Genomic DNA, 22,897 nt, shown 5'->3' with positions numbered 1-22,897 from the left:
GGACGCTCCCCTCAATCACCTCGTCCTCTTGGCTCACGTCAGCCAATCACCTCGTCCTCTTCCCCTCCATCCATCCATAAACCTCAGATCTTCTCCATCCCTCCTCAGTCCGCGTCCAGGCCACCTCAGAGTGACTTGATCTCCAGAATATCTGACACGTGCCGTCCCTCTGGTGAACTCTGGTGATCTTCTCCGCCATCCAGACTTCCTGAGAGGAACCTCCACAGCCGTAGCTCCCGTCTTCTCCTCGATGTCTCCAAACCAGACGCCGCGCTCGCTCAAACCTCCACCTTCTCCACCTTTCCTTTCATTCTGGCCGAGCGATCGGTCGGATGGAGAAAGCGCCTGATCTTGGAGTCGGGCGGTCCGGACGTGGAGGACGTGGAGGACGCGGAGGAGGAGGACCACCTTTAGAACCCTGGACCCGATACCGTCCTCTCCTGGTTCCATAAGCATGATGAGCAGATGTGGGTGTCGATATCACCTCCCACAGCATGGTTCAGTTTCACCAGCTGTCAGACTGCGGCCTCCTCCTTCCCAATCTCTATTTATTCATGTTTTCATATATTTATTTCCCGTCCCGAGCTCGGAATCCGTCTCTGACAGCCTCCTATTGACGTCCGTCTGCGATGTCAATCCTGAGTTTGTCTGCAGAATCACACAACAATTACCTCCCCGTCTCTGACACGGAGCTTTTCTGTATATTTACCTGTTGATTTCATTTTATGTTCATGTATTTACTAATTTATTGATTTAATTTATCTTAATCAATTTACCAAATTATGGATTTCATTTTATGTTTATGTATTTACTAATTTATTGATGTAATTTTATGTTCATTTTTTTCCAATGGATTGATTCAGTTTTATGTTTATGTATTTACTAATTGATTGATTGAATTTTATGTTAATCTATTTACCAATTTTGGATTTTATTTTATGTTTATGTATTTACTAATTGATTGATTGAATTTTATGTTTATCTATTTACCAATTCATGGATTTTATTATATATTTATGTATTTACCAATTTGATTTCATTTTACGTTTATTTACTTACCAATTTATTGATTTCATTTTAAGTTTATTTACTAACCAATTTATTGATTTCCTTTTAAGTTTATTTACTTATTAATTTATTGATTTCATTTTATGTTTACTTACTTGCCAATTTATTGATTTCATTTTGTGTTTATTGACTTACCAATCTATTGATTTCAGTTTATGTTCATTTCTTTCCCAATTCATTGATTTCATTTTATGTTTATTTACTTACCAATTTTTCGATTTCATTTTATATTCATTCATTTACCAATTGACTGATTTTGCACTTAGGTCATGAAAGCAATGTCATAACAATAATAGAAATGACAGAATTAAATTGTACCAAAACCAAATGGGAACCACTTTGTGTCCAAGCCTGCCGCCTCACGTTCACGGCGCCCGAGATCCACGAGGCTGGATCAGCCGGACGCAAAGCGGGAGGATATTTCAGAGGAGGCCGAAGGGCCGCTCAGATTATTATCTATTTATTTCATGTGCTTTTCAATAATAAATCAAGAGTCCCGCCGGATGAATCCCTCGGAGCGCGGGTGGAGTTCCATCTCATGTTACGGATGAAGAAGTGGAGATGGGGCCGTTACGGGTTCATCATGGAGTCCCTGTGAAATGTGTGCCGGGACGCCGCTCGGAATAAACAAACTCAGCGGAAAGAAATACCGCTCGAAGAAGATGCTGGAAACGCGTGTTCCCCGAGGTCCGGACGCTCCGGTTCACCGCTCGGGACCGAAGCCGTCTTCTTCACATCCGTCCATCAAGGGAGCAAAGCTGCCGCCGGACACGACACTTCTAAGAGATGTCCACTTCCAGGTGTTTCCAGGTGTTTCTATCTTCGTCGTGTGAAGAACCCCGTTAGCCGTTAGCTAACTCGGCGCTCGTTCTGGCCAAAGTGTAGATGTTCGTCCGTGAGCCCTGGAAACCCCTCTGAGGCGTAGCGGGACACACGAGCTCCCTGTCTCACTGCTTCTGTCCATTTGGACCCAAGAAAACATCTGAGCAGTGACCAGGATGGGTTTTAAAAATGGCTCCACGGCCCGCCAGATGTATGGCATCGTGCCAGTGGCTTGTGAGTTCCACCGATCGCCAAGCGCCTCTGACCCGCCTCGGAGTACGAGCTTAGAGGGTTCTGGGAGCCGAGGTCCATGTTCCCCGGATCCTATGAAGCGTTCTCACTCCCGAGAAGGTTGTAGGAGCCGCAGAAGGTTCCTCCAGAGTGAGAGGGGCTCATCTGTGACCCGGGCATTTCTTATGAGGGCGACGCTGAGCTTCACGGGCAGAAGGGCGGTTCGCGCGATCAGAGCAACCTCAACACGGGGCCTCCTAAACCACATCACTTCATCTCTCAGCGCAAGTCCACATCTGCAGCCCATCTGAGGGCCTCCGAGGCATTCCAGAGGTTTGAGATACGCCGCCCCTACGAGCGGGGACTCCAGAAACCACGAGCATACGGTCTGCGGCGCGAGAGGGACGCACGCTTGAGCAGACAAACCTTCTTTATGAAGAACCTCCAAAAGGGGAAAAACAGCAGAAACCAAAATAGAGCAGCGTTACCTCGCCGTTGAAAAGCAATCTTCCGAAGAGCTGTCGAGCCTCCTCCAAGCCTCCCTCCAGATACACCGCACCTGGGGGGACACATGCAGTCGGTTCAGCAAAGGTTAATCAAGGGTTCCCCGGATTCTTCTCCAGTTGTACGAAGGACGATCCGTCTGTCGCAGGCTCGCATTCAAAGTCTTTCCCAGCCGGCGGCGTCGGACGAACAATGTGATACTCGCGGGTTAACGAACGCTGGTCAGGATGAACCTGGTCAGTGAACCTGGCGACTGGTTACAATAGCTTTTCTTTCCGTGGTCTAACGACCTTCTGTTTCTGGATAACCTAACCTTGTCCTCCTGAGACCCGCGGAGTGAACGGGAAGAGGGAAGAAGCTAAACCAGAACTGATGCTTCAGGGGAAACCTTCATGACACCTGCCAGGGCACCGCATCCCAGCGTCCAAGCGTCCGGTAGCCCAGCGGTCTCAGACCCGCTGCTGGTCCGCCTCTGAGGGAGGAAGAGTCAACGCTCGCTCAATTGGTCCAGAGTCGTAGAGGGCTGAGGCGACAAGATGAATACGCCGCATTTGTCTCTCCGAGGGGGTGACGTGGAGCTCCTTCTGTCCAGATAGTTGGCGCCTTCAAACAAGTACACCCCCCTTCATGAGCGGCACTTTTTCCCTCCTTCACCGCTCCCTCCCGGAGCAGCCCAGCTACCGGGGTGCCTTTAAGCTGCGTACAAGTCTCGACCATCACACTTAGGGCGGCTCATTCAATTTAGAAGGCAATAACCACCTGGCAAATTGGGTATACAATCATGCGGCGGGTTTTTATTACGTGCATAAATGAGCCGGCGGAAATGGAGCGGCGGTGCGGTTGCGAGGCGAAATGCGCGAGCGGGCCTTTCATGGACGACATCAAAAGCATATGAGGGATTCATCATCTGGGAAGGGGAAGTGCTTTCAGATGGCTAACAGGCCATTTGCGCACGCAAACAGTGAAGATGCGGCCGACGTAACGGAGGCCATAAAGAAATACAAACAAAGTGCCGCGCGCAAAGACAAACACAGATGCCCTTAACTTCTAAACAGAGTGGGGAAATTACTACCAGCCATCGCCCCGATGTTTGTAAAATTCGATTAAGCCCGACAACTACGCCTCCCCCGGTAGCGCGGCGGACGCCGCATCTTTCAAAGGCCCTTTGGAAACGTAAAATCTGGTTGAGCGTCTGAGTAATGGAGGCCACTCCTGGGACGCGCTCCTACCGCCGCCCGGCATCTGACCGCAAAGACCAAATACGTGCGTGAGTAACGAGCTCCGGGGCCGAGCCGGTCCTCGTCCTCCGCGCCGCCGCCCGCCACTAAACCCTCGCAGATGTTTCTCCAAAAGAAAGCGAGCTCCTTTCCATCGCGGCGTGACGGGAGGAGGTCCGACCGCACGGGGCCCCGCAGAGGCGGCGCCCGCTCGCAGGATGTTTCCCATTAAGACCATGTGGTCGGACGGCGAAGCGAACCCGGGCCCGGCGCGCCAGATGTTTCCTCCGGGGGCCGGCCGCCGGCGGACAAGAGCTCCCCCGAAAGTCCGAATACCCAACGTCTTTCGCCCGTCATTCATAATGCATCGGCGAGAGCGAGGAAAGCCGAGCGGTGAGCGGGCGGCGGCGCCAAGCGGCTCCCCCGCTCTCCGCTGCTGACGGAGCACATTCGAGAAGTTTCTTCAAATGGAGGCCGCCGAGTAATTGAAGCCCGGGAAGGTTTTTGCCTCTGATTAGATTTTCAAAACTTCTCCCACGGAGACGAGCGGAGGAGAAACCAAGGAGGTAGACAACATAAGAGCCTCGGGGTGGATTTATAAAAAGTATTAAAATCTCAAAGCAACACCTTTGGTGTCAATCAAAGGGCCCGTGGATGAAGAGCCCAGATAGGCAGTCAATTTTAACTCCAGTGCTACTGACGAGGCGGCCGCCGCCCCGGAGCCATCTGATCAATCCTGCAACTCCTCGCGATCATTTAACAGAGACGGCGTCTGACGCTCTGACGCTCTGACGCTCGTCCGTCCGCCCGTCGGTCCGTGCTGCCGGTGGGCCCGGGGCTGTGCAGCCCCGCCGAGGAGCTCCGCCGCGCTCAGCCGGCAATTATACGCCCAGGAATATCATCCCCGCGCCCAATCAATCCACAGTCTCAGGGACGCTCGGCAATCAGCCGCTCAATTGTTGTGCCTCCTCCCTCTCCGACGGGGGGCCACAGGAGGGATCAGCCCACCTGGATTAAAGTCGTGAAGGAGGCTCGCGCACACACACACACACACACACACACACACACACACACTAACTCTCACTCCAATAGAATGGCACTCAAATGTGTATTTTCTTTCAGAAACCCTTAACTTACGTTCAGTAATAACAGAAAATGGCCAAATACCGCAAAGATCTGCCCCGGCAGTCGCCTCTCAACACCCTGCCTGATCTGCAGGGGTTTCCGGGGGTCCCCATGGATTCCCCAGGTCCCGTTCAGCCCCCGCCGCTGAACGACTGGCAGCGGCGCCCCCTGCTGGACCGAAGCGTCATCGGGGTTTTTCCCTTCGGGCGATGGAGGCGGAGGCTCGGCAGCTCTAATGACCCACTGCGGCATCCAGCGACACGCCAACAGCCGACTCCGGACAATAATAGCTTTGATATTTGCAGAAGAAATACTTGTGGAGTGGGCGTTCCGCAGGAGCTCTGCAGAAGAACCCGGCCGCCGACGGGTCCCCCAAGGTTTCCAGCTCCGCGCGGGGCCACAAAACCTCGACCGGGCTTTTAGGGAGAATATTTCGACCGTCTTGCATCAAACTAGCCACGGCAGGTGCGTCTCCGTCCTGAGGACGACCCGACTCCTCCCTGGAGCCGCTCCCAGCGCCACCTGACGTCATTTCCCCAACCACCGCTCACCGTTTCTCTGCCTCTGAGCGGACGAGCACGGCAGGACGGAGACGAGGAAAAGAAACGACCCGCGATGGAGCTCCGCTCCAAGGCGCCCGCCGCCGGTTCTCGGCGAGCTCCGCCGTGGAAATCGTTTTGAGATTTCACGATGCAAATTGGAGACAGGTCAGCGAGAACGCACGCCGCGCCGACGCTCCGGAAGCTTCGGCGCGGAGAATATCAGTCCCGGGCAGACAGGCCCGGCCCGCTAATGAATCTCCACATCCGTCAGAAGTGTAATTCGGACGGCCGCGCCGACCGCGCAGCGTTATGTTTGGGGAGAAGATCTGGATGTCCGTGGGCTCGGCGTGACCAATAAAAGCCCGAGTCAGGGGCGAACGAAACACCGGCGGCTGACAGTCACATTAATAACCCCGGATGAATTATTCAAAAACGCTCAGGCTCTAATCCATCAAATAATATATTAAGCCGCTCCCCTCTCGGCTCGGCGGGGGCTGCCGGAGCAGACGGACGCGGCGAGGACAAAATAAAATCAAATAAATAAGACAAATAAATGAACCCAAAATAGATTTTTTTTTTTTTTTTTTTTTCTTCGCCGACGCGGTGACGAAGAGGGGCTTGAGGAACATCAAACATCTTACTTTTCAAAAAAAAAGACATGGTGGGCGGCGGAGACAAAACAGAAGAAGAAGAAGAAGAAGAAGAAGAAGAGGAAGAAGAAGAAGAGGGGTTCGGAGCGTCACCGACGCCAGCATCGCCGCAATTAACAAAGGGAGCAGCTCGCGCTCGGTGACTCCGCCGGCTGCATTGTGTGTGAATCTGATATTCAGCAAGTGAGAGATAATCCTTTCTCTCCGTTCTTTTAATAGGAAGAGCTTAGAGAGAGCCCTCACAAAGGTTCACCATCTGTATCCCCCACGGCTGCTGGCAGCGTATAATCCACAGATCAACTGTACAAGGAAATTAGGGCCATAAAAAACAGAGAGGGGCCTCTTTTCTTCTTCTCCCAATTCTCTCATTTTTTTTTTTTCTTTTTCCCGTCTTGCAGCGGGAAGCGAGCGCCGCGGCTTATCGGCGCTGAGGACCTGAGAGCGAGACGGGGAGGGCAACAGGCGCGATGGGTTTCTATGAATAAGCAGGAGCGAGGAGAAAAGTGGTTTTCTAAAGATGAAGAAGTGGGCAGGAGCAGGAGTACAGAAGGAGGGGGCCGGGCGGGGGGGCGGCATCGGAGGTTCGCAGGCCAAAAGAGCCCAAATGAGAACGGCCTACTCCGGCAGAAGTTAATGACAGGGGATCAGAAAAGCAAGATTTCCATTCAACACTTTGAATTATTCAGGGTTGCAGGGCAGCCATTTGCATTGCAGATGCCTTTGCCTCTCTCTCTCTCTTTTCTCTCTCTTTTCTCTCTCTTTTCTCTCCCTCTCTTCCCTCTCTGGTCCCCCTCCCACCGTCTGGAACCGGAGAAGGTTCTGGCCCAGGGCTTAGCAGAAAGACACATTCTCCCGCCTCTGAGGAGAGAGAAAAGTTTGCTCGCGCGACGCCTGAGATTATCTGCCGTTCGACGGCCGCCGCCGCCGCAAACAAAGGTCAGGGAACGTGCACGGCGAGCGTGGCAGCCATCTGCCCGAGGGGGCGGGGCTTCCAGACGCTCAGAGGAGGCGCCGCTGTCAGACGGGGGGAGGAGCTCCATGCATGACGGCGGCCAGCCCTCGTTTGTATCGACATGAGAACACGCCAACTTCAGAGCTCGTGTGTGTGTGTGTGTGTGTGTGAGAGACAGAGTGACAAGATGACTCATCGTCTCCGCCGTGCATCTTTCACCTAATAACACCCCGAGTGGAGATCACACGCGAGGGGGAGGAAGAAACAGCCAGATGGAAGAACGTGAAGGGACATGAAGAGTAAGTTGGAGGGAGTGAAGTGAAGATGACAAAAGTGTCAGAGGAAGTGGAGCCGCGGCGTCAGGCGGCGTTCTGAGGAGGCTTTGGATGTCGGAGAACGCCGGCGTGTTTCTGTCGGGGGGCGCTTTGACAGCACTTCCTTTCTTTTCCTCCTCGGGGTTCATTTAGAACCACAGCCGGGTTTATTCATCACCACCAGCACCTTGGATGGGGCGGGGTGGAGAGAGGGGTGGAGAGAGGGATGGAGAGAAGGATGGAGAGAAGGATGGAGAGAAGGATGGAGGAGGAGGAGGAGAGGCGGCGGCAGCCACGCGACACAATAGATTAGAACGTCCGTCTCTGCCGATAATGAACCTGGAACAAGTGCAGGCCCCGGGGCCCGCGGGGGGGAGGGGGGACAGTCAGCAACTTTTTCCAACCGGTCTTCACACATGCTGGTTGTGGTGCACAGTGTGTGTGTGTGTGAGTGTGTGTGTGAGTGTGTGTGTGTTAAAGCCACCCACTTTGTGAACCTCCCATGGGGGAGCGGGGTAGATGGTGAAGGACTTCCATGGAAACGAAGATAAGATAAGGAAAGCTGCAGATGCCGCAAATCTCCGGGGGGGGGGGGGGGGGGGGGGGGGGGGGGGGGGGGGGGCTGAGAGGTTTATTATCGTCTCTAAGTGTGTGTTTAGTGTGTGTGTGTGTGTGTGTGTGTGACTTTCTCTAATCATGACACAAATTCCATGGGGGTGGTGGAGCATGGAGACCCCAGTGGAGGACAGCAGCGCTCTGGAGCCAGAGGTCACAGCATCTCTTGAAGATCATTTAAAGCCGCCTGTCCTGAGGATCTGCCAGGAGATGATGCACGGTGTCACGTTCATGCACGGCAGCAATAACAAGTAATCCCGACAATCAGAGGAACCTCCTGAACAAGTTCTACTGCACCTTCTCCTGCAGGCTCAGAGGTGAAGGAGCACAAAATACTCGAGCGCTCGATTACCGGCGTCTGGCCGGTCGCCATGCGGCATCTTGTTGTCTCTGACCGCAGTTAACCCAGACGAACCAGAGCAGACGTGCTGTGTGTGTGTGTGTGTGTGTGTGTGCGGACGCAGGCTTACCGATGAGCGCCTCGAAGCAGTTGGCCATGGCGTGTCGCAGGTCCGACTCCCGGCACAGGTCGGGCCCGTGAGCGTACAGCATGAAGCGGTCCAACTCCAGCTTCTGCAAACACAGGACGGGTCGAGGTCACACTCTGACACACAGCTACAGTAGTCACACACTCACACACACACTCACTCATTCATTCATTCATTCATTCAGTCTCTGCAGCAGCCCATCCCCTCTGTGATTGGAGGAGAGGCGAGTTCAACCTGGACAGACAACATCCTGTCATAAGCAGACTTATAAATGTTCTGGCACCTACAGACGCACCACAAACTTTACATGAACATGTAAACATCATAGAGACAGGAAACCTTTCACTCACTCGTTCATCACAACACGTAACCGCTCACTCATTCGTCCACGTCGTGTAGATGAACACATTCACCCGTCATATAAAGACCAACAACCATTCACCCTTTCATTCATGTATCACACACACACACACACACACACAAGTATCCACACGTCATTCATACAACTGTTCATCCTCTTGACAACTATGTTCTCAGGTGAACCTGCTGCAAGTATGTGGACTTAAGGTGGAATCCGAGGAACCCCATGCAGACATGTGGAGAACATGGAGACCCCTGTGGGAATCCAACCAGGGACCTTCTGGCTCCGAGCACTGTACGAGCAATGCCCCGCCACCCACAGAGCAACAACAATAATGGGACTGACAAGAAGAACAATGCAAATAGTAATAAGAGAAGTGATGTTGCTGGAGGAGGCGTCTCCTCGCCGCTGGGCCAGATGTGTCCTGCCCGGTCCAGCTGTCGTCCGGAGACGGCGAGCCAACACGGCCAGAGCCCGTTCTCAAATGTGCAAACACTTTGCACTGCCAGGAGTCAAATAAATTAAAAACTGAGCCCGGGATGATTTTCAGGCAGTGACCTTCATCCCCTGGAACACCGTTCACTCCGTCACTGGTGGGTTCTACAGGAGCGTGCACGATCTTACCGATCACAGAGTTATGGTGCTCCGTGTCATCCCAGATGCTGCCTGATTATCCAGCTTTCTTTTCATTCGTTCATTCATCGGAGACTCCGGGCGTCTAGACGGAGCTCCGCAGATTCATCGGTTCACGCGGTGAACAGACATCGACCCGTCCCGGGAAAATATGACACGTTGAAAACCGACGTCAGGTAGAGTTTCTAGCATTCATTCATTCACTCATTCGTGATCTACACAGTATCTTCTGCTCACTCAGCGTGAACAACTATTTCCCTACAAATTCTATGAGACATGATTTGAAATCTGAACATGTGATTCAGCAGGTGTATCTATACATTTAATATCCAACATGTCTGCTCAGCGGTCATGATCCGTTCTGCAATCATGTTCTATGTTCTTGATGTTCCCCGCGGAGCTTATCTGGAGGGAACACCGAGAACATTATCATTCTGAAAATCAGAGTGTAAAACCCGTGAAAATCCTCCTCCGTGCAAAACTCAAAAATAGACGTGCTAGAGTTTAGACCTTGAACGCGGCGTTAAGTTTGAGGGCTCTGCTCGTGGAAAACGGTAGCCTGGCAACCGGAGCAATCTGCCCGGCTCCAAATCTGATTTCCTTCTGCGGATCCGCCTGGCCTCCATCCCCAATTATTTCAATTTCAAATTGGTTTGGTGAGCTCCGGGCCAATTAGGAGCGCTCATCTCCGGCGGGCGAAGCCGGACAGGAATTCAAGATGGCCACCGCCGCAAATGACCCGAACGCTTTATTTACTTTAAATGATGGACTAGAAAAAAAAAAAACCCTCATCTTTGGCCGCGGCTTTGGATGGAATTCCAGGTCATGCGTGCGCGCCAGACTCTGAGGCCTCTGCACCTGAACCCCACATCAGCATCTGGAACCTGGAACGAGCGGAGGAGACGGACCGGGCGAGCTGGTCTTCCCTGGTCTGCCCAGGTCTTCCCGGGCCATCGGACAGAGGACCGACACCACGGTGCGAGGTGCTCCTGGGCGGCTGGGAAATCCTGCCGCTCTCCGGCCACGTTAAAAACCCCTTTCTCGACGGAGGAACTTTCTGCAGGTAAGAGAACCTTCCCTGGAATGAGCACGTTTCCTGGTGCATCCTGGAGGAACCAGGGACCATGAACTTCATCTCCAAGAACCGGTTTAGCTCCAACTTGGGTGATTGGTGGAACTCATAAGCCACGCCCATCACCGGATACTGATGACTTTTTAAAATCTACGATGGTCACTGGTCAGATGTTCTCTGGGGACAAAACGGACAATCGGGGAGAAACAGTCCGAAGAAGAAGTCCAAGCTTTTCTGTCCTGCTACGCCGCAGAGAGGTTTCCAGGGCTCGCAGAGGAACAGCTACATTTTGGACCAGAATAAGTGCGGAGCTAGCTAACAGCTAACAGGGTTCTTCACATGAAGCAGTGCAGGGAGAAGATACAAACACTTCAGCCATCACGGGAACTTAAGGTGCACACCCAGACGCTTGTGTCCCCACAGCGGCCCAAACCCTGGCCTCTTTCGCAAAGCTAGAAGGTTCCCCTGGAGGAGGCGACTTCCTGGAACCAGTCTGGAGCCGGACGCTTCTCAGAAGAGTTCTGTTCAAAGGCAGCTATTGGTGAATGCTGAAAGTTCCTAAAGCTGGAATCGAAGAGTTCTTCCGCGAGGCCCGGAGTGCCTCCCGTTGAGTTCACAGTGACGCCGCAAAGCGCCCCAAGTTAGCCGCGAACACCGGCCAGTCAAACTTTCCGCAGATATTTCTCTGAACCGAGTCAAAAGTAGCCCAACACGACTTTACTGGCAGTCGACTACAGACGGGCACCCGGCGACGAACAGTGAGGGTGCTATTTAATTATGGCTGATAGCCGTTGGTGGTATCCCACCCTCTGCGCTCCACACACAAACCGAGTCGCAATTCCTAAACACTCCAACTCCAGGCAACGCGCGATGACTTTCAAACCCCCTCCCCCGTGTAAAGTGAAGCATTGTGCCGCCACTCGCCGAAGATACCGTTTGAGAGATAATTGCCAGTGTTCTTGAGCAGACGGGCTTCAGAAGACGCTGGTAAACAACTTGGCAGTGGTGAACGGTGTATCACACTCACTTTAGCGCGAGCGGCAAATTGAAACAAGCCCAAACTGCAGCGCTGCACTAATGCAGACTCAGGCAGCTGCATCTTTGTATTCAGCGGGGAGCGACATGAAAGATTGAAGTTTTTAATTGCTTTCTCCACATCGCCGAACCATTATTGTTGTGTTCTCCTTTTTTTTTTTTTTTTTTTAACAAACGTGCCAGCGAGCGCCGCGCCGGCTCTGCAGCGCTGCCCGCCAGAGAGGAAGTAGCGGTGAATGGGGTGGAGGGTGGGGGGAGGCGATAACAGGAACTGGAGAGCCTTTCAGGAAGAACTACGGGGGCCCGCGGGGACCCCCGCCGCACAAGTCTAGCCCTCCAAAACAACAACCTTTTAACTCCAATTACAAACCTGAGGGGGCAAAAAAAAGGGTAGCGATGGCAGCCTGACAGAATTACTCTTTTCCCCAGCGCCCCCTTAGAAAGGAGCTAAATCAGAACGTCCAGAGACAGAAATAACACTGCCTCCTGCGCGTCCTGTCCGCTCCCAGACCTTTCGCCGCCCGGAACTGGCGAGGAGGTTTTACCTTGGCTAGCATGGCCAGGTGCTGGTTCTGCACGATGGCCGTCCTGTAGGTGGCCAGCCCCCCCTCCTCCAGGCTGGGGAACAGGTAGTACAGGTGGACGCTGTGGACACAGCAGAGACGTATGGGTTAGAAGCAGAACCCGGTAGACGACAATAGCCGACGACTCCTTCGTTGGCACGTCGCGGAATCGTACGAACATTCAAACGTCTGGCCGATGCGGCGCGTGCGGTGAAGCTCCTGCGCGTGTTTGGACCGCGGGAGGAACCCGGAGAACCCCGAGGAACCCAGAGAACCCTGAGGAGCCCGGAGAACCTCGAGGAACCCCACGCAGACGCGTGAGAGAACATGAATGCTGCACACAGAAAGGCCCCCCTGTGGGAATCCAACCGGGGACCCCCTTGCGTTGAGGCGGCAGCGCGAACCGCCGCGCCGCCACATAAATTAGCCACAAATAAAAGAGTTTGTCATTTACCCATGAGTGAAAATTGTCAGATGAACATGTTTCCAAGCACCAGAAAGTAAATAATGAAATGATGAATGGCTGTTAATGGCTGACTGAGCAGTGACGAGCGGCGGGCCTACGGGAGCGCCGTCGCAGAGCCTTCGTGAAATTCTTTGGACACCGACAATGAAACAACAATAAAGAAAAATGAATCGTTGGGCGGAACCGTCGGACACCGATTTGTTACAGCGCCTCCTCACACTTGAAAGTGCGTCTCTTCCAGGCGGCCTAATTCATTTTCCAGACAGTTCCAGCCTTTCCGAGCCCAAGAGCCCGGGCCCGGACGCCCGGGCGGCTCCACAGCTGGGTTCCGGGCGAGTGAGTCCCATTTTCATTAGGGTCCGGCGTCTCCCCGACCAACACTGTGTCATTTGATTTCATTTGAATTAAAACAGCCCATTTAATTCAGTCGTTTCTAATCAATGCGAGGGAGAGGAAAGCAGGTGGCGTCCCGTTTTTTTGCAAATGCACCAGAGGTCTATTTGCAAGGAGGTGTTGGGATCTTCGTGTGAAAACAAAGCACTCAGAATTAATAAAAAACACTTAGCGTCATGAAAAATAATTAGAACAGAGGCGAGTTTTTCTTTCCTGCTGAAAGTGTCGGTTACCGTCTAGCTGGGAAACAAAATCTGGATGGAATGGGCCAATAGAAGACTTCCTGTTTTGGAGTAGGTCCGAGAGCTTGGAGACCTCCACGGACCGGAAACAGGACAACCTCGGGAGGGGGGACGACCGCCTTGGCGTCCGGCTCCTCCTCCATCTAAACCGTCGACCCTTCGACCCCAACGTCCGACGGCAGCTGTATAGCCCAGCAATGACAAAGGGGCTTCTCAGATGCCTCCTCAGAGAGCTGTGGCTTCCAGCCCTGCTGCAGTCACACTCCTGGAGAAGGTCCCCTCCACGCAAGGAACTGTTTTGCAATCCGGCCGTACGCGACCAACGACGGCCAGAAAATAACCAGGAACATCTGGCGTGCCTTTCATTGCTAGTTTCAGAAAAGAAGTTTCTAGACGCATGAGCTCAGCAGCAACAGTGATCTGGAGGGGCCCCGAAACCCAAGAGAACCTCCCACAGTGAGGGCCAGAGGCCTGGAGCCCAAACTACTGCCCCTTCAACACCGGAGGAAATAAACTGATGTTTCCTGGTGCATTTGGAAGCCGGACGAGCCAGGGACCGTGGACCTCACCTCCTACAACCCGCTTGGCGGGGTTCTTCAACGTTCTCTCAGACCTCCTGGTGATTGGAGGAACTCCTAAGCCACGCCCATTTCCAGATGCTTCTTGTAGATCGCTGAGCGCCATTTTTTAAGCTTACCCTGTTTACCGGTCAGGTGTTTGCTTGGCACAAAATGGACAAAGGCAGCGAAAAAATTAATGGAAATAATAATAGCCTCAGCAATTTAAAAATGTACACACACACACACACACACACACACACACACACACACACACACATATATATATATATATCTTTAAGAACCTCAGAAGTTTACTTCCTGTGTAACTTTGCCAAAAAAAGAGAACCCATCTCCCCCAAAGCCACGTAATCCGGGGGATGAATGGCGTGACGGCTGATCGCCAATTACAGCGGTGGAATTTAAAAACTTACCTGACCTTTTGCTAACTACTTCGGGAAAAAAAGTAAAAAAAAAAAAAAAATATTTGCTTTTTCCGGGGAAGGATAACAAGCATTGCAAATGGATTTCTATTTTTTTCTCCATCATCTGGTGACCCTTTTTCAAACTCCGGCGCTGCCCCCCCGTCCGCCCCGTCCGCCCCCGCTCGGCTCCGGCCCCCCGCTCCCGGTCGGAGCTATTCAAATGTACAAAATATTCCTCCGGCCGGCCGGCGGAGGCACAGATAGCCTCGGAGGGCGGCGAGCGCCGGGGGTGCGCCGGGCAGTTGGCTGGATCTGCTGTACCCATTTAACTGGACAAGAGGCTGATAAATAATTCAGAGGGCCAGAGTGCAGGCCAAGCATGTCTCGTCAGATGCTAACAATCAAAGAAGGAAGGCAGGGGAGGGGAGGGGAAGACGGAGAGAGGGGGGGAAAGTGGCAAAACATGCCCGGGGAGATCCGGGGGAACGGGCGGACCTCCTCCTCCTCCTCCTCCTCCTCCTCCTCCGTGGGCGCCGACCGCGGCGGCGGGAGGAGCTGCAGCGCCGTCCCGCGCATCCCGGTGTCGGCTCCTATTAGGCCTTAATCCCGCCGCCCGCTGCTCAGCCTAGTGGAAGTGTTCGCTCCGGGGGCCACCAATTAGGTTCGGGCGGGGGGTTTCGCGCCCGGGAAAATGGGTCCCGGATAAAAACCTATTATTTTTTAACAGTGTTTGTACATGGATACCTCAGTCCTTCCCCGTATGTCCTCGGTCGCGGTCGCTAGGATGCAGTGTCGCGTTCAAACCGGCGCACTGGAGAAAAGCCGCGGGTTCGTTCTTTCGCAGGGGTGAGTTGACCCTCAGCAAGAAGGTCTGCGGGTCCATGTCGACCACACATCTGCGCAGGGTTCCTCCCAGGTGCTCCCACAGCCTCGCAAGCAGGAGGGCGAACATTGTATGTCTCTATATGACGCATTAATGAATGAGCCAAGGTTTCAATGGCTCCATTTGAGCCGCGAATGAACGAGCGAACGGTCGTACGTCTGTAATCAAACTGAGAGGGTGAGTCGCCTGGACGTCCTCAGCTTCCCAGGAGAGGCTCACTCAAGGGAGAGCAAACCATTTCAGAACGCCATCGATAAAAGTCCGGAAATTAGAAGACCCCCTCCCCGGTCCGAAGGCGGGAACTCGTCTCCGTTACCCGCCGCCCGCCGCGTCCCTTTTTTTTTATTCCAACAATGCAACAGACACGACGATGCATTGCGCTTTAAATCTGTTAAACAGCGGGAACGATCGGCGCCCGTCTGCTTTGGGCTTTTCAAAGACGCAGCTGTTCCCACGCGTTACAATAACACAGTGTAATTTGTGTTTGCCAGAGTGAGGGTTTCGCAAATTATAAGCTTCATTTGTCTATTTTATTATTTGATTTCCCGAGTACAGATTTCAAGTACTCTATTCCCCCGCTGAAGGTGCAGCAGAGAGGAGCCTGGTGGGGGCGGGCTGAGGGTGGGGATGGTGTCTACCAGGGTCGGCAGTGAGTGAGATTAATAATAGCTACATGTAATTAGCGCTGTGCTAACATAATTGCCAGAGCATTGTGTGCACTCAAACGCCCGTCAATACCACAGTCAGCGTTCTGGACGGCTAATTGCGAGTTGTCATGAAGAGTTTGGGGCAGGTAGAGGGAGACGGCGGGGGAGGGGGGGGGGGGGTCCCAATTATTGGAAAATCAGTATCGCAAATGAGAAGAAAAAAATGAGGAGGAGCATGTCGGCGATGTACAGATGTGGAAAGGGGACGGGGTGATGGTTTGACGGGTCTGTTTCCATTAGCGACGGCGTCCGTCTCGGAGGAGGAGCCGGCCGGCGCGCCTACCTGGTGAGGAACTCCACCACCGCGTCACCCAGGAACTCCAGCCGTTCGTTGTGATTGATCCTGCATGGAGAAGGAGGATACACACTTCAGGGAAGCGTGCGCACAAACACACACACACAAAATCTCATCCCATCGCCATTCACCGCAACTCCCATCCAATAATAAGCGACCGGTTGCCCTTAGAGTTAGCTGCGTAAGGTTCCCGCGGGGATACCCCGTCCTCTGGCCGTCACAGCTAATATCCCTGCCAGCCGGCCTGCGGGGCGGATTAATCACCAGTCGCCCCTGCGGCCGGCGATGGCGGGAAGAGATAGGCGGCGGCGGCGGCGGTGGCGGCGGCGGCAGCAGCAGCGGCAGCGGGCGGCCTACCTGGAGGGCGACGGGTCGTCCTGGCCCAGGCGGGACATGATGTTAATCAATGTGTTGATTCCTGTGAAATGGAGAGGAGTTCAGGATCCGCGGTGAAAAGAGTAACGTCGAGGCGCCGACGGCGACCCACCCTTCTTCCTCATGTACATGTGGTGGACCTTCCGGTCTCCGTACTTGGGCTGGCGGATGCCGCAGTTGGAGAGCGAGTTGCGGGCGTGGTCGGGGTTCATCCCGAAGTTGAGGTGGTGGCTCGGGTGGGTCATGGCCAGCTGGGGGGACAACGGCACAGATCTTTCAACTCTGGCATCACCGGGTGAAGAACAGACGCCCGCCAGGGAAAAGTACATCCGGAGGAAGTAACTTCTTCTAGATAACGAGGAACACGGTGCCGGTTGAGGAATAATAGCGAAGAATCGTCCACGTTCGGCGCTCCCTCTGGCCCGGACCTGCAGCTTCTGAGCGGCGCCCGGCTGGGAGCGTCCAGCTCCAGCCTCACCCCGCTGATCGGGAAGAAACATAAAACGTAAAGTTTCTCTTGATGAAAACGGCAGAGCGCAGCTGGCTGCACATGAAGGGGTGAGAGGTTCTACGGAGGGCCTGCATCAGGAGAAGATTTCAGGCGCGTTACCTCCATCTTCTGGCAGAAGGAGAACTTCTGTCAGAGTCGGAAGGAATGATGGGTTAAAAACCAAATCCTTCTCAGATAATTGATCTTGCTCGATTTCTGTCCAGATCTTCTCACCTCTTCTGCAAACCGAGCAGACGGGGGAAGCGGACGGCCCACAGGATTAGCACGGCAAAGACGCTCATTCATTCATTCATTCATTCATTCATTCATTCATTCAAGCGGGGCTCTTCTTCTGCACTGAGATGTACTTCCTCAGCGCAGGGTCAGGTGGAGGTGGAGGTGGAGGTGGAGGTAGTCCTCATGATGTTCGAGGTCACCCATCAAACAACAGGGCCGCGTGGAGAGGATGGAGTCTTGGGTTCGCTCACCGCGGGCGAGGAACCCGAGGGGAACGTGAAGATCCCAAACTCGTTGGAGCTTTCAGGGTTCTTGGGTGTTTGGTGACAGTGCCGACCGTCACCAACCACGATGCCATTTCCATCGGTGAAACCTCATTTTGAAATCCCTTCTATCTTCTTCCTCCTCCTCTGGCAGAGGGAACCTCCTTCCCTTTCAGACACTTTGGAGAGCTAGATGATGGACGCACTCCACAATCTGACACCAGTCCCGTCAAGTCAGATGTTTCCTGAAGTCCCAGCCCAGATGTCCGCACCCTTCCCATGCAGGTCGGGTCTGGACATGATCTCCAGGGACGAGCACTCGGAGACCCCAAGAATCAGATCCCGGCTCTGAGCTGGCGGCGCTGTGGCTCCACCGGCGGGGTCAAAGGTCAGAGGACAGGTAGAAGAGTTCCAGGCGCAGGTGTTTTCCTCCCTCCCTGACACGAAGCTGGACGTTTGGGGAGGGAAGGATGAAGACCCGGGCCTCGTGCCTCGGGCGCAGAAGAAAGGCCCACGTCCGCCCGCCGCCCGTCCTTTGGATTTACAGCCGACTGAAGCGCCGGCGGTCAATAAAAGAAGAGCGGGCCGGATCAGACGGCGTTTGAAGATGGAGGGGATGGAGGAGGCGGCTCCTCCTGCCTATGAAAGTTTCAAAAGTTGCTCCGAGAGGAGGAGAAGGAGACTCCGGGTCAAACAAAGACTTGGGGTTTGTTTGAGAGGACGGGCCGGAACGGCAAAGAGGAACCCCGCCGCCGCCAAAGATCTCTGGGAAAATGGAGATGGAGCCGGGCGGGAAGCGGCAAGCCTTTATTAATCTTACATCAGGAGGATGTTCGTCTACTGCCGGGAAAATAAATAAAAGTAAAGAAATAAATGAATAAGAGCGGGCTCGTCTCCCGCGGGCCGGCTCCTTTCAGCTTACATCAAATCAATTTCAGGCTCCAATGAGACACATATATACGTGGAGAGTTAACGCGGAACTTTCAATATTCATCGTCGCCGGAGAGGCCGCTTTGTCACCTGGAGCATCCAGATGACAAATTCAACAAGGATTCGGCTTCTTCTCCTCTTCCTCGCCCGCTGATAAGAGGAGCGGCTTTTCTTTCTAGTATTGGAGCGCGCAGAAAGCCGGTGATTTGACACGACACGAGCAGGAATCTAGCAATTTCTCAGCGCCGTATTGGCAGTTTGATAAAAGAACACAAATAAAAAAACAACAACAACAACCCTCCCCCCCCCTCCCCCTCCCCCGCCGCGCTGCGGTGGATAAAAAGTCGATGGCATCCGGCAAAGACATCTTCCAGCCTGTATCTGCTGCAGACCGCAGCCCAAACCAGACGCCTCGGCGGCGTGATCGCACGATCGCACGAGACCCGGGCTGAGCGGTTCACCTCGACGCGCAGCGAAGAGCGTACATGTCACCCTGCCGCCGCCGCCGCATCGTTTCAAGAAGCTTCTTTCTCACTTGAGGAACCTTCTGCGGCTCTGAGACCTTTGTCACGAGCTGGTCTGTTTCTGGGTGCACTCGGTGCAGTTAGCTAACGGCCGACGGTGTTCTTCACAGGACCAAGAGGTGCAGGGAGAAGATAAGAACACCTCAAACCCATCTAAGAGGCCACGGTTGTTGTTCCACGATCGCTGTGGCGGCTTCCACCTCCATCCTGCCCGAATCCTCTTCCTCTTCTTCTTCTCTGGTGTTTTTTTTTTTTTGCCGTGCGGCGCAGAAGTTGTACTTCCACAGCGGTGCCGACCCCGGCCCCTCACTGCCGGTGGGATGCACCACCAGAAGGTTCCCCTGGAGGAGGATACCTCCCAGAACCAGGTTGCAGTCGAACATCTCTTCGACGTGTTCCGTCTGAGAGCGGCGGATGTAAACCGGCTGCGCTTGAACTCAATCGGAACGGCGCTCGTCTGGTTTGTTGATCTCACAGTTCCTAAACAGAAAACCAATAGTGATCGGAATCATAATGGATGTCCCGCAGACTTATCGTGGTCTCTGGTTCTCGTCTGCCTTTCCTTCCAGCTCCTCCTGAGGGCGGTCCGGCTGGAGAAACGCAGCGGCTTTGTTTCTTGTCGGGCCCGACACATCTCAATGTCTTCATCAGCCGGATTCACTTTGTCTCTATTTCTTCTTTCTTCTCCTTCTTGGCTTTAAACAGAAAGGAAGCGAGGAACAGGAAGGCGTCTTCAAGAGCAGCGGGGGGCCGGACGTCAGCCGGAACCTTCTCCGGCTGCTCCACCAGACAGAAGCGAAGGGGGATCAAGAGAAGACGTGCGCGGTGAGGAAGCGCGAAGGTGTTAGAAGTGATTAGATGAGTTACTTCCTGCAGACAGCCGTGGGCACCGAAGCTCCGAGGACACGCCGTCGCTGGTTCCTCTGCGCCCGAGGAGAACGTGGACAACGCCTTCAAGACGTAAATGTGCGACTCGCTGAAGCACTTTGTGATACTTTGGCCTCTCGGCCAGAAGGATCACACCTCCCGCCCGGTGCCGGCCCGTTCTCCTGGATCCTGCCCGGGTTCTCAGCGGGTTCCTGCGCTGTACATTATCTGAAGATGTCCAAGGATGCAAATGACACTGAATCTTTGAACACAACTAAACGTGGACCAGTGATTGACAGACCAGCGGACGGTTAAACCCCGCCTCTCGTCCAATGGCGGCTCAGCTTAGCTTAGCTAACGGGCCACTTTCTTCACTTGACGTCGTTTGCAATGCGGTCGTGCTTCTCCGAGTAAAAGAACCCGCTGAGATGGTGGACCTCGATGTCAGGCGCCCTGCGGCTTTAGAACCGACCCGAAAAGCGGGAGATATTCCCAAACTGTGTCTGAGATGTTCATGATCTCGACCAGATGCGCTGCCGACGGCAACGTATGAATATCATGTGCAGGGAAATACGTTTCCACGCTGGACATGTGACAGTAAATGCTAGAATCTTGAATCCAAATCTAAATCCCATTGGCTAGTTATTCCCTCTATGGAACATGTGCCCCTGGAGGACGCTGGTCTCCGGTGGCCCCCCTGGTGAGTGGACTCACCGGGCCTTCAGGGGGTCCTTCCGTACGCCTGGACCCCCGCGGACCCCGTCACAAGCAAGACGTAAACAGTGTGCAGATCAGGGACCGTAAACAGCAGGGCCGGTCCCGGTGCACGGAGGGGTAAACATGAGCGCGCGAGGGAAACTCAGACATGTTTTGAAGCGGCGGACGCTCAAATGTGAATTTTAAAAAGACAAGGGAAACATCCGAGTCCCGGAAAAGGGCTATCCGACGGCGGGCGGTGGAGGGGCGGCGGGGGGCCGCAAATAACAACGGCAGGGGAAATCGGAATAAAGAGCCCGGCGGTGAGCCGGGGACTCGCAAACAAAAGGCGGCTGAGGGAGGACCGGGCCGGGACTCGCTGGGTTGGATTATTGAGATCCGGCGTGAATCCTCCTGCTCTGCCAGCACGGGTTAAAAGTAAGAATCGGGAGGGAAGAGGCGCTTCCCGTGGACGCGACGGGAGCTGCATGTGGCAACGCCAACACATCCCCAAACACCCGCCAAACATTGACTAGTAAATCTTTAACGGGAGGCTCTTAGAAGAGGAGCTTCAAACCTCATCCTGCCTTTACCCGCTCAAACATCTGGCTGGTCCGAGGAGCCGCTGGGATCCTTCAGCGGCGACACGGCTCTCCTCGCTGTTGGACCCGGATGGTTATAATGGATAGGAAGGGAGCCGACGTTCCTCCAGGACTCACAGAGGAGGACCAGGGCTGCACCTCAAGAAGGGTTCCTTCCGCAGCTCCGAGAACCTTCTCGGGAACCAGGAGGTTTCATGTGCATTCAGACGCAGAGGTCATTCCTCCAGCATTGAGAGGAAGCTTCTCTCCACGGTTCCACGCCTCCCTGCACATGTAAACCGGGGGACGGTGAGTCAGAACAACCCCGGCGAGGACGCTGACGTGGGTTTGGGCTGCGTCAGGTGGGCGACCAAGGAGACCTCTGAGGGTCAGCAAGACTGAACGGGACGCGAGCGAGAGCCGCTGGTTCCTCCAAACGCTCGGCGGAGGTTGTAATTCCAGGCGCGGTTGAAATCCAGAGGGCGGCGGTGAAAAACTTCCTGCCAGAAGACAGATTTACAGCGCGATGAGCGGACGGGTCTGGAGCCTCCAGGAGCAGGAGGAGCCTCTCCCAGGGAAAGTCACCGAGGAATCCTCATTGCTTCCCCTAATGAGATGCGACCGTCTCCACAAGCCCGGGGAAGGTTGTCCGGACGAGGTCCTTCTGCTCGCTGCTGGAGATCCGGACACGTGGGACGGCCGGGATACATTTCCAAAGTCTCATCCGACACGTCGGTCTGTGGAACCGCACGCTCCATGAGAACCACCGCCATCGAGCGAGAACGTCCAATGAGAAAGGCAGCTTTTCTGTCGAGACTGAATAGTTCTCAGACGGTCCGGAGACGTTGGCGTAGAGGAGAAGACGGGAGCAGGGATAGAGATGTGGAGGTTCCTCGTTGGGAATGAGGAGGACGGAGAGGATCGGGAAGGAGTCCATCAGAGGGACTGCACACGGAGATAAAGTCAGACTGGTTTGGACATGGAGGAGATCTGGGAAGAAGGATGCCGAGGTTGCGGGACGTCTCCAAGAAGACCAGAGAGGAGGATTATGGATGGACAAGAAGACGACATGATGTAAGAAGAGGATGCAGAGGAGAGGGATGGATGGAGGGAGATGATTGGCTGTGGAGACCCTGGAAGGAGCAGCCCAGAGGAGAAGAAGAACGGACCTTCTCCGACTCCGCGGTTACACACTCTATCAAGATGTTGCCTTAGATTGGACCATGTGGAGGTTCATCTCACATCACACACACACACACACACACACACACACACACACACACACACACACACACACACACACACACACACACACACACACAATGAATAATATCCCTTGTGGTCCCCGGCCATCGCAAATAAAGAACAAAAGCAATTAAAGCGGAGGGAAACGTGAAGCGGCGGCGGCTCAGGATCCGGCTCCGACTCGGAGGGAGCTGTTTGAGCAACCTCTCAGCCTCCCTGTCCAAACCAATCTGTGTGTGTGTGCGCGGGTGTGTCTGTGTGTGTGTGTGTGTGTGTGCGTGCACGGAATGGGGGAAGGCGCTGTAAGCCCTGCGATGATGGCTCCCGACTCGGGCCATTTCAATCCCCGCAGTGCTGACAGCCTGCGCTTTGTGCGCAGAGTCAAACACACACACACACACACACACACACACACACACACACGTTGCAAAACCTCGGTGGATGGGATTGTGATGCAGGCAGACTTTCGGCACACTGCGGTGGTCCGTGTGTGTGTGTGTGTGTGTGTGTGCGTGTTTGACTGGTGTGT

The 22,897-nt window shown here is 54.0% G+C and overlaps 1 protein-coding gene across 1 annotated transcript in view; it reads right to left on the bottom strand.

Moving 5' to 3' along the window:
* Nucleotides 1-22,897, bottom strand: part of drosha (drosha ribonuclease III) — a 93,542-nt gene that overhangs the window by 37,762 nt on the left and 32,883 nt on the right. Inside the window, exons 18-23 of the mRNA XM_086150464.1 lie at nucleotides 16,648-16,786; nucleotides 16,518-16,578; nucleotides 16,149-16,208; nucleotides 12,175-12,274; nucleotides 8,511-8,613; nucleotides 2,610-2,680 (exon numbers count right to left, since the gene is read on the bottom strand). Coding sequence (XP_086006590.1) covers nucleotides 2,610-2,680; nucleotides 8,511-8,613; nucleotides 12,175-12,274; nucleotides 16,149-16,208; nucleotides 16,518-16,578; nucleotides 16,648-16,786 — 534 coding nt within the window. The remainder of the gene's footprint in view (nucleotides 1-2,609; nucleotides 2,681-8,510; nucleotides 8,614-12,174; nucleotides 12,275-16,148; nucleotides 16,209-16,517; nucleotides 16,579-16,647; nucleotides 16,787-22,897) is intronic.

The sequence above is a fragment of the Fistularia commersonii genome, chromosome 8, assembly GCF_037954325.1.
Source record: "Fistularia commersonii isolate RoL2024-O1a breed Wild chromosome 8, RoL_Fcom_v1.0, whole genome shotgun sequence".
Taxonomy (NCBI): Eukaryota; Metazoa; Chordata; class Actinopteri; order Syngnathiformes; family Fistulariidae; genus Fistularia; species Fistularia commersonii.
This window is presented reverse-complemented; position numbering and strand designations above follow the sequence as displayed.